Source organism: Papaver somniferum, chromosome 3 (assembly GCF_003573695.1).
Source record: "Papaver somniferum cultivar HN1 chromosome 3, ASM357369v1, whole genome shotgun sequence".
NCBI classification, from domain to species: Eukaryota; Viridiplantae; Streptophyta; class Magnoliopsida; order Ranunculales; family Papaveraceae; genus Papaver; species Papaver somniferum.
The window spans coordinates 44,989,879-45,002,117 of NC_039360.1; the positions used below are offsets into that span (position 1 = coordinate 44,989,879).

Here is a 12,239-nt window from a genome sequence, read left to right on the forward strand (position 1 = left end):
GCGACAGGCAAAAATATAAAAAAAAAATAAGAAAAGAAGAAGAAGATAGCATCTCTACTCTAGACTAGAGCTGTCAGCGAATGGTTTGGCACGAGTCCCTTGGCACGTCCCATCGAGTCAGTCACGAGTTATAAGCGTGCCAACAAACGTGCCGCTGTCTGGTAAAAGTAGATGAATTATTTTGCGATAAATAGATTTCAAAGACGAAGAAAACAAATCTTTTCAAAATCAAAACATTATCATAAATGCTTTATTTCCGCGCCCAAACCCCAAAAAATAAAAATCTAGGGTTTCAAGATTTTTCAAAACAATGAGAAGAACTGTTTCAACTGTTACGGAGAAGAAATCTTCCAACTTCGAAAGTGTTCAAGAAGGTGGTGGTGATGGTGGTGGTGTTGGAGTTTCTGAAAAGATCAGACACGACGGAGGTCGAGATCTAAGCCATACGATTAAAGGAGAAACTTCAGTTGATAGAGAAACAAATGTGAAGAAAACTACTCAGGTGATTTCTCCTCTTCCTCGGCGTAAAAAGATTGTTTCCAAATCATCTGACAAACCCTTATGGAAGCGAATCGTCAGTATTTTCATCAAGAATCTTGTACTTATTCTTGTAATTTTAGGGCTTTTCAAGATGGTTAGAAATTTAGCTGTGAAATCTGGTGTTGGTAGTGTTGTTTCTTCGGAGATTGAAGGTCGAATTGCAGAGGTGGAGTCGTTTTTGAAAACGACTACCAAGATGATGCAAGTTCAGGTTGAAATCATGGATAGGAAGATTGGGAGTGAAGTTGGGGGGTTGAGGAGAGAAATTGTGAAGAAGATTGATGAGAAAAGTTTTGAGTATGAGGCTGAGTTGAAGAAATTGAGAGGTAAGACTGATGCATTGGGAAAAACTTTTGGTGAATTGAAGGGTAGTGGGATTTTATCTAAGGAAGATCTTGATAAATTTTTGGATGAGTTTAAGAAGGGGACTAGTAATGGTGGTGTTGGAAGTGAAAATGAATGGAGTTTGGATGATATTAGGGGTTTCGCCAAGGAGATTGTTGACAGGGAGATTGAGAAACATGCATCAGATGGACTTGGAATGGTTGATTATGCATTAGCTTCTGGGGGAGGTTTGGTACTTGATCATTCTGAATGGTTTCAGGTTACTAAGGGTCGGAGCTGGCTTCCTTTCAAGAAACACTATGGAGTTCATCCAGATGCACAAAGAGTATTGGAACCAAGTTTTGGGGAGCCTGGTAAATGCTTTCCTCTCCAAGGATCTCAAGGGTATGTGGTAATTATGCTCAGGACAGCTATAATTCCAGAGGCTGTGACTGTTGAACATGTTTCTAAGAGTGTAGCATATGATAGATCGAGTGCTCCAAAGGACTTTCGGGTTTCTGGCTGGTATCAAAAGATTGAGACTATTACTGGTGCTGGTACTGGTGTATCTAGGTTGGGTGAGAAGAAGATGTTTAGGTTGGCTGAGTTTGTGTATGATCTTGACAGAAGTAATGCTCAAACCTTCAATGTGGAGTCAGGAGAAAAGCGGATTGTTAATATGGTTAGATTTGACTTTGCTTCTAACCATGGAGCCCCTCACACATGCATATATCGCCTGAGGGTTCACGGCCATGAACCTGACTCGATAGCTATTTCTGAATCTGAGTTATAACGCATGACTCTTCACTCATCCCCCACACTTGTGTATGACTTTGGTGGGTTCAGTTTTTTCTTTTATCCATCTGTTTCTTCTACTTTTGATCTGTTAGTAGTATGAAAATCATTGCAGCATCGTGCCCACATCTTTAGAACGTTGTTTTCCTTTTTTAACTGCTGTTCTTGTAAATCATTTACAACCTTTTGGTACTACCACAATTTGCATAATATTCATCTCTCGTGTTAAAAACAGTTAATATGGTGTGGAACTTTATTTCTTCCCGTAATGGCACATCAGTTTCTCCTTCGGTTAGTTGATCTGTCTATGACTCATTCTGCATATATATGAGTAATAACAATTGTTGAGTAATCTCTCCCTTTCTGGAGAAAGAAAGAAATAACAATGGCTTTTGCAGCAGCGTCAGGGATAGCAGTACTATTGTTGAGATCGGCAGGGATGACATACAACTTTGTAATTGTTTGAAAAAAATCTTACAATCTGAAGCCATTAGCCGTAAGAAAGCTCACTTCACTGTTTCCAAAAGGGCTGAAGGAAAAATACGAAATTCAAGTAATCTCTCTCCTCTTTAAGTTTTTGTTTTGCATCTAGGTTATTTGCTGGTATCTAGAATTGATTCATTCTTAGGGTCTTCAATGATGTCTGTTGAATTGGACGCGGTTTAATTTCTTTCCAATTTTCTACTGTTCGTTGCTGAATTAAACGGACTTTTCTTAGGAAAGATGATAATATGCATACTGTCCGATGATTGACAACTGACATAGTTGCACGTAGATCCGTGGAATTTAAAGTGATGCCACGTTGTATGGTAGATACTTCGGAAACGTTTAGTGTGAAATAGATGGAGAGATGTAGTAATGATGTCTGTATAAGTCATACGAGATGAATCCTTGATTGTACTGTGGATATTCGGCATTGCTTGGTGAGTATTAGCATCTGGTGATTTTGTAGGTGCTTTAAATCAGATAATAGTGTACATCAGAAAGACGGGTATTATGTTTACGTTTATTTGCATATATTATTAATTGGTTAGTGAGGTTTGGCGTCACACCTTGGTCGTTGTTTTGTCAGTGATTTACGATATACGAGTAATTCATAGATGGGTTGGTAAGTTAGTGTCGACACCTTGGCATGATCCCCTAAGTGGTCTCGGTGTCACATCTGAAGAGCATACAACCTTGATTTTGCTGCTTATTCTAATATGTCAGTATACTATTTGAGTGTTGATATTTGGTTTCTACTGAATTTGCAAGTTGTGCCATCAACTACGTTAGTAGGGAACACAGACGCGTGGCAATTGATTATCTGTAGGTAAAGCTCTTATGATATGCCTCTTTGGACTATTGTGAATTTCAAGTGACCAAGCAGCTAAAACATAGAGGTGGTTAAGGTTTTATGATGGTGTTAAGAGGAATAATAGGTCATCTGGTTGGAGAGTTAAACTATGGTTTGTTTTCTAGGGATCATAAAATGTTACTTCTGATAACTCCTTCAGGAATGAAAGCCGAAGGTGAAGACATACTGATTTTTGTGCTTATAAAAAGGAGTCCATCTGTTGGAGTCAGCTTCAGTCATATATGTTGGTCGCAGTGAGCTAATGAAATGATCTCATTTCACTGTTTGCTTCCTTCCAGTGAATTGTGTTATCTCTTAGACTTAGTATCCTACCTGCCATGTCATGGTGCATGTGCTGTTCTGACTGCACAATTAGATATATGATGCATACTTACTTACAACGACACTTCTGCTATGTGCATTTGTTATGAATTTGGTACTAGACTAGTACTAGTCCTCCATTTGGTTTTACTTTTGCAGAGATTTTTTTTTTGATTGGTTTTATCGGCAGAAAAAAGCCTTTTTCATTGTTTCTACAGTCACTTTTATTGGACCTGGTAACTTGTGTGGAGTGTGAACTCTAATGATGCCTAAGTGTTTGGCCCATTTCACGCTCTGTGATTGTTTTCTGAAATTTCACTTGCGATTTAAATGCGTTTACCGTGAGTGGGTTCTGTATTTTTCAAGTATTAGACTGTTTCTAAAGTATTGCAGTGTTGTATTTGTTCATTAATAAGTTAAATGAAGGCTGTGAAAGTAGCTTTTGTTCGTGAGAAGTCTGGTTATTAAGATCGAAATTACCAAGTTCTTATGGCTTTGGATATTGTATTAAACAAGTCAGTTAGATTTATTGCACTGCACGGTGATAATATTGCTGGCATGGTATTTTTGCGGTACTAGTACTTAGAATTGGATTAGAGGAGCTGGTAACTTGAGTAATGCTGAGTGTCTGAGAAGAAATCTCCCTTCTACTCTAATTCCAAACCTCTATTCCAAACCCTGACTCCATCTCTAGGTAACCTACCCTAGAATCCCAGACCACATTTAGATTATGATGCCATTTCAAATCCACAAAACAACCCAGCTATTTTCCTCCACAAGTTCGCGTGGAATTCAAAGATTATTTGAAAATAAATTTTCTTTGGACTGCCACATCGAATGAAATTTTATTGAGCGTTAGTGGTGAAAATACTAGTAAGTGGGTAAGTGTCACTTGTGAAGAAAAGTGTGGCATAACGAGTTTTCTTATCTTATCTCAACCCAAGGGGAAAATGTAGTTTGATTGAGTCCATTCATTACAGTTATAGTGGGATAAGGTTTTAGAGAGGAATGCCCTATTTAATCTTCAGAAGTACACGCACAGAAGCAAGAAAGAAGTAGAGTGAAAAGAAAAAAATGGCTTCTTCAATGATTTCTTCTGCTGCAGTCGCCTCCGTAAGGAGCTCCGCTCCCACTCAAGCTACCATGGTTGCACCATTCAGCGGTTTGAAATCCGTTTCTGCATTCCCCGTCACCCACAAATCAGCCGACATCACCTCCATCTCCAGCAACGGAGGAAGAGTTAACTGCATGCAGGTATGGCCACCAACTGGTTTGAAGAAGTTTGAGACCCTCTCATACCTTCCTCCATTGACCGTCGAGCAATTATCAAAGGAAGTCGACTACCTTCTCCGTAATGGTTGGGTTCCCTGTTTGGAATTCGACGCCAGAGGATTCGTGTACAGAGAACACGGTAACACCCCTGGATACTATGATGGCCGTTACTGGACAATGTGGAAGCTACCCATGTTCGGTTGTACCGACGCTTCCCAGGTTGTCAAGGAGCTAGAGGAGGCCAAGGCTGCATACCCAGACTCTTTCATCAGAATCATCGGGTTCGATAACGTGCGTCAAGTACAATGTGTTAGTTTCATCGCATACAAGCCCGAGAGTACCAGCTACTGAAAACCTTTGATGGATTAGTTCATTTCTGTGTTTTTTGTTTTGTTTTGTTTTGTTTTTCCTTAATTCAGTTTTGAATCATATGATTCGTATCTTTAATTGGATTTGAGTGTATGACAACGCTATCGTCTAATCATGTGTATGATAATAATCTGTTTGTTATAATGAAACTTATCCTAAATAATGTCTTCTTTTTTTGATCTACCGGAACTGCCGCAGGGCGCCTGAACAAGAGAAACATCTATCCTGGTCGAATTGTTTTTACCAACAAGATAAGAATTTTTTAATCAAAGTAAGAATTCACATAAGAAACTCCTCACCTCATATTTTAATTAAGTCCGCGAGTTATAACCCCAAAGATGTCACTATCCATCCACCAAAAACTCATCAAAACAAAAGTAACACAAAAAACCCAAACAATTTGATGAAACATCATAGAATTTTGATAAACCAATTTTGAAATTTGGGATTTTTGTATCAATTTTGTTTAAGATGGAGTTTTAATGGATCCCAACATTTGAATGGGGGTTTTTATACCACAAATTTGGTCACCTTGGATTTTTATGACTAGTTCTGTAAAAACAAAGGCGAGTGTCAAAAAGCAGACGAAACATAAGTGTCGAGTGATAATAATATTGGCTAATTAAACAAAATTCGTTTGCAAAATACAAAATACAAAAATATGTACCGGTAGCTTAGGCGAATTCACTTATAGCATCCACCAGGTTACTGTGAAAAAGTTCCAGATGGGTTTTATTTATCCACGGAATGGATTTATATGTATGGACATACAAGAGCATGGCAGGAGTCATATCAGTTGAATCACTTAAGGCGGTTGATAGTGATACTGATTCATTTACAGAAGTTGTTCGGATCGATAGAAGCAGTGATTCATGAAAACCACGTCCTAGTCTATGCCAAACACACTTGTTTGTTTACTTTTGGAATTGTGTTCAAGGATAGCTGTTAGCTCCTACTGGTACAACTTAGTTGTGATATAATTTGGATCATATGTCTCCCAAACTCAGGCATCTTGTTGCTGCTGATGCATGGAATGAATCTGAAAATACTTTATACCCCAGCTTTTGAACTCCAAAAAACTTCCTTCATGACATGTGGCTCCCCGCTGGTCCATGACAGTCAATCTAGGATCCATTATGGCCCCCAAAGAGTTCAATGCTTCCAGATCTAGAATTTTGATGTGGACACATCGGGCAAAAAGTGGGGTATGTAGCACGGTCAAAGTGAATCTTCTTAACATCATCTTCTAGTTTTGGAATGCTGTGATCATGTGTGTACGCGTTGTTAGAACTGTGATTGTATCGATTGAACAAAGTTAGAAAGAGAGTCAGGACTATGACTCAACAGAATACATGTGACTAAGTAAATGCAACTGAAAACAATAAATGAGAAATCCGTACAGCTAGCACATGCTGGCAAGATTCTCAGATAACTAAATCTGGACCACTAAATCATCTAGTATCCCCCCTCCAGCTGATATCCGTACATGCCACATCAGTTTGGCTTTCAATACACTGAACTGTGATTTGGAGAGGCCCTTAGTGAATAAGTCAGGAATTTGATGAGAGGTATGAACATAGGAAACCCGTAGAAAACCAAACCTGATCAGATCTCTAATCATGTGATAATCCACTTCAATGTGTTTACTACGAGCATGAAAGATTGGATTAGCAGTAAGACTTCCAGCACCTTGATTATCACAAAATAATTTGTAGGGCAGAGATAGGTTGACTGACAATTCTTCAAACAAATAAGAGAGCCATAAAATTTTTGCAGCTGCATTTGCTAAGCCACGATACTCATCCTCTGTGGAAGAACGAGAAATAGTTTGTTGTTTCTTGGAGGACCATGATACAAGATTTCCTCCAATAAAAACACAATACCCAGAAGTAGATTTACGAGTATCTGGACACCCATCCCAATAACTGTCACTGTAAGCTTGTAACTCAGAACAATTACCAGAGCTACGAGTAAGTCCCTAACCAAGAGAACCTTTGACATATCTTAAAATTCTCTTAGCTAGCTGAAGATGAATATTTGTAGGGCAGTGCAAAAACTGACTGACATAGTTAACTACAAAAGTAATGTCAGGTCTGGTAAGATTTTGATATTGAAGACCACACACTAAACTCCTATAAGATGCAATATCAGATAAAGATGTGTCATCACAGACTGAAGCTCTTTGACCTTGAGTAACTGGAGTTTTGCATGGTTTACATTCCAACATATCATGCTTCTTCAAGAGATCCATAAAATATTTGTTTTGAATTAATAATAACTTCTTAGCTGTAGAATCATAAGTAGCCTCAATACCCAAGAAATAATACAAAAGTCCTAAGTCCTTCATAGCAAACTCAGACTTAAGAGAAGTAATAAAGGAGTTAAGTAGATCATCTGAAGAACCCACTAAAATAATGTCATCAACATAAACTAGAAAGATCATCCTAGCAACCCCTTTTTGGTAGATAAACATGGAGGTATCACAAACAGAATTAGAGAAACCATAAGTAAGAAGATATTGACTAAACCTCTCATACCAGGCTCTAGGTGCTTGCTTGAGACCATAAAGATATTTTTAAAGCAAACAAAACATGATTAGGATGTTGAGGATCAACAAAACCAGGTGGTTGTTCCATATAGACAGTTTCAGACAAATTCCCATGTAGAAAAGCATTACTCACATCTAATTGTCTAATGGACCAGTTTTGAGATAAAGTAAAACTTAATACATATCTAATAGTAGTAGCTTTGACAACTGGACTAAAAGTTTCTTCAAAGTCTATGCCATCAACTTGATGATACCCCTTAGCTACCAATCTAGCTTTATGTCTCTCAACAGTACCATATGCATTGAGTTTGGTCTTGAATACCCATTTACACCCAAGAACATTCATAGAAGGATCATAAGGAACATGAAAAAAGGTATTATTATTATGTAAATCCTCATACTCATTATGCATTTCTTTAACCCAAACAAGTTTCTTGATTGCTTCTTTAAAAGTTTTGGGATTAGAAGAAGAAGCCTCTTTACTGAGAAGAGCAAAAGGAACTGGATGCTTAAGAGCAGAATTGGCTACAAAGTCTTTAGAAGAGGTTTAGGTAGATGAATACTTGACTTGGACCTTGTTTTCATTCCTGAAGTAAGAGAAGAAGTAGAGTCCTTTGAAGAAGTATCCTTTGGTAAATCAGGACATAACTCAGTTAATGAAGAAAGTGGTAATATAGCAGCTGTATCAAGAGAATTCTCAGTAGAAGCAGTGCCAGAAGTAATAGAATATGATGAAGAGGTTGTAGAAGGAGAAGTAATAATTCTAGAAGCAAAAGGAAAGTTGTTTTTATCAAAGACCACATGAGTAGTAACATAAATCCTTTGGGTTTGTAAATCCATACATCTGTAACTCTATGATGGATACTATAACCTAAAAACACACAAGCTGTGGATTTTGGGCTAAGTTTATCCTTTCTATAGGGCACTAGATTTGGATAACAAAGACACCCATACACTATTAGAATAGAGTAATCAGGTTGAGAATGATAAAGTGTCTCATAAGGATATTTGTAACCGAAAACTTTAGTGGTTAATCTATTAATGAGGAACACAGCAGTTAATAAGGAATCAAACCAATTTTTTTTTTGACATAGAAGCATTGAAGGATAAAGTATTTCCAACCTCTGTAATGTGCCTATGTTTCCTTTCTGCAGTACCATTTTGTTGATGAAGATAAGGGAAAGATATTCTCAAATCAATGACACATGAATCAATAAACTCTCTGAAGGTGCCTTTAGTCAACTCAAGTGCTCCGTTACACTGAAAGTGTTTGATTTTGACATCAAATAAATTCTCAACAAGAGACTTAAACACTTTGAAACATTGAGTGCAATCAGATTTATTTTTCATAGGATAAATCCACTGAATTTGGTACAATCATCTACAAAAAGTATATAATACCTAAATCCAAGATGAGATTGTACAGGTGCTGGTCCCCAGATATCACAGTGAACAAGTTCAAAAGAAGTGGTAGACACAGGACAGTGGACTGAAAAGGAAAACACTTATTTATGCCTAACTGATAAGAACCACAAACTGAAGTAACAGTTTTACTAGGTAATTTCATAGCAGCAGAAGCATCAAGTTTTTGAAGTATTTTTGGAGCAGGATGACCTAATCTTGAGTGCCACAATGTTGGAGAAGCCATAACTGAGGAGAGAGCAACATGTGAATTAGCAGTAGTTTTGATAGGGTGTAAGTCATCCTGTACTTTTCCTTTAGCCAGAATATGGTTTTTCTTCAAGGACGTTATTTCATAACCCAATGGAAAAAATATAAAAGCACAATGATTATCTTTTGTGAACTTAGCAACAAATCTCAAGTTGTGTTGAAGATGTGGAACATATAAAACTCTATTTAGAGTAAAGTCATTACTTGAAGTAGATAAAACAGAAGAACCTTGTAAATATATATGAAGAAGCTTACCATCTCCTACCATTACTTGATCCTGGTCAGAGTATGAAGAAGGATGATTCAACAAATATGAGTCATTTGTCATATGAGTAGATGCACCAGAATCTGGTATCCACACAGGACCAGATGTATTATCTCCCCAATAACCACCAGATTCAAAATTAGAAGGAAGTTGGACATTATAGTCAAATTCATTGTGAAACCAAGGAATATGATTTGTACTACTGCCTGCATTGAGATCAAGACCAAGAAAAGCCTTCTGTGGAGGAGGACCACTATTCTTGGAGTTCATATATGTGAATATGCATCTATTTACAAGATGACCAATCTTGAGACAAATTTGACAAGGAGTAGTAGTATCAACAACTTGTTTTTGAGTTGGATTGAACTTAGTATTCTTAAAACCAGTTTGTGAACAGAGAAGTAGAAGAAGAAGATGAGTTGTTGAAATAGTTAAAGCCAGGAGGTACACTAGGTTTACGAAAAGATGAATTATAAGATAAATTTTGCTTCTTGACATAAAAGGCTGAGTTTGTTGGATCGAAAACAAGAGAAGAGAAGGATTCTGTTTCTTGTTCCTTTAAGAATTACGCATGACTGATCAATCGAGACCTTAATTCAGAGAAAGGAAGAGGAGGTTCTCGATGTTGAACACTTACCACAAAGTGAATATATTCCCTTCCTAATCCTTTGAGAGCATACATGACTAGGTTTATATCTGGTACAGGTTCACCGATTTCTACAAGTGAATCAGAGATAGTCTTGAGTTGATGTAAAAACTCAGTTACCGTAGACGAATTTCTCTTGATAGAATGTAATTGAGATCGTAGTCCTTGCAAAGAATTGTTCAGTAAAGATATTTGCAATATGTAGCCATTTCTCCCTTGCAGATAGCTTTCCAAGAAGTTCCGATGATAAAGACTTATCCACATAAGCATTACTACATGATCCAACAAACTTATCGAACTGCAACCACTCAAGATAATTCAGATTCGGAACCTGAGTGTTGTTGATTATAACCATTGGTTGTTCTGAAGGATTGGATCCATCAACAAATCCATACAGATTGGTACAAATCAAGATACAAGTCATCTGATCTTTCCATACAAGATAATTCGAACTATTCATTTTCTCAGAAACGAAATTAGCAATATTAGGAACAAGAATGCTGAATTTGCTTTGAAACATAAAAGGATTGTACGTTGGTTTTTGAAATTGAAAAGGAGATTGTTGTTGTGGAGGTTGTTGTTGATGTGGTGATTGTTGATATGTAACATGATTAGGTATCAGTTGTTGTAAAGATCTGTATTGTTGAGATTTTTTTTAAAAAGTTGTAGTATAAGACGGATTTTGAATCGGCATATGTTGAAGAAAAGATGGAGATCTTTGTGAAACAGTAGGTGATACATGAGATGTGAGTGGTGAAGAAGGAAAATGAGATGAAGATGGTGGTGATGGTGGTTGAGAAGAGGTAGACGGTTGAGAAGAGATCACAAGCTGTGGTCTAGTTGGAGATTGTAAAGGTGGAAACAAATCAAGATTTTGCACCTGATGAGTAGATTGTTGATGTGATACAATGGAAGATGCTTGATGAGTCTGTGTAGTTCTTGTCATTGAAAAAAAAAGTTGCAGGTTTAATGGAGAATTGCAGGATCAGAGAGAGAGAAGTCAGAGTTCTCTTTTGGTGTCTGATACCATGTTAGAACTGTGATTGTATTGGTTGAATAAAGTTACAAAAAGAGTTACAGGACTTAGTCCTTTTATAGACAAGACTATGACTCAACAGAATACACGTGACTCTAATAAGTCAATGCAACTTAAAATAATAAATGAGAAATCCGTACAACTAGCACAAGTTGGCAAGATTCTCAGATAACTAAATATGGACCACTAGATCATCTAATACGCATTGCTTTATTTTTTTATTATAATTTTTTTTCATTCTTGTTTTGCTTATTGCCTCACTTTCTTAGTGAAAGCGGTGGACCCAGAAATCTCTTTGACTATTTAAACTAATTTTATATGGATCCTGTTAACTTGTATATCAAGATATATATTAAGGTAAAATAAAATAATATTATCGTGTATTGGATATTGTAATTCTTGTTGGATATCCAAATTTTTTTGTGAATCAGATTTTATTGTTCCTAGAAAGAGTGAATTCCACTTACACCCTTTTAAATCTATTCAATATGATCACAACTGTCTCCTTCTCATATACAGTCGTTTTCTATTTCAATTGCTTAATTGTTTCACATAACAAAAATACGCCATCAAGTTATAGGATGCATTAATTTGATCAAATCGGATCAATCAATAAAATAAATGTTGTCAATTTTTCAAATTGAGCTAATCAAGGCCATCTCAACTTCACATGCTTGTATAATACAAACTACGGCCATGATTTAGATAGAGTTGGATCAATAGATTCACAAAAGCAATGAAAAACACACATGAAATTTAAAGAATTTATTCCTTAAAATGTTGTGCAAATATATCAAGTTAATTAGGGAGTTATATTCATCAACCGTTTTATTATCTTCATCTTCAAAATAAATAATTCTGCATTGTTTAGCCTATTTTTCTTAGGTTTTTGCCTGGATTTTGAATATATATATCAAGATCCACGTAGAATAGTATTAGTATCTTAATATGTTTTAAGGAAAACGAATTGCAATTGTAGTATTTTTTAGGGTTTTGCTTATGTTTTTCTTTTTTTTTTCGGATCTACTACTGACATATTTGTATCATATAAGTTTATTTGATTATGTCTTTTTTGTGGTATATATATATATAATAGCCCTAAGATCGTTTGTAGAT

At 36.5% G+C, this 12,239-nt stretch overlaps 2 protein-coding genes across 3 annotated transcripts; both read left to right on the forward strand.

Annotated features, from left to right (window-relative positions):
* Nucleotides 1-235: 235 nt before the first annotated feature.
* On the forward strand, nt 236-4,074 carry LOC113356034 (SUN domain-containing protein 1-like). 2 transcript variants are annotated; one of them, XM_026599034.1, is made up of 2 exons: nt 236-1,700; nt 2,061-4,074. In XM_026599034.1, the coding sequence occupies exon 1, from the start codon at nt 311-313 to the stop codon at nt 1,655-1,657; it is 1,347 nt and encodes a 448-aa protein (XP_026454819.1). In that variant the 5' UTR covers nt 236-310; the 3' UTR covers nt 1,658-1,700; nt 2,061-4,074. The 2 variants fall into 2 exon arrangements, with proteins under 2 accessions (XP_026454819.1, XP_026454818.1); XM_026599033.1 differs by lacking the exon at nt 2,061-4,074 and adding an exon at nt 1,895-1,950.
* A 278-nt stretch (nt 4,075-4,352) lies between these two features.
* On the forward strand, nt 4,353-5,120 carry LOC113356035 (ribulose bisphosphate carboxylase small chain 1, chloroplastic-like). The gene has a single exon (XM_026599035.1). The coding sequence runs from the start codon at nt 4,391-4,393 to the stop codon at nt 4,937-4,939; it is 549 nt and encodes a 182-aa protein (XP_026454820.1). The 5' UTR covers nt 4,353-4,390; the 3' UTR covers nt 4,940-5,120.
* The last annotated feature ends 7,119 nt before the right edge of the window (nt 5,121-12,239 follow it).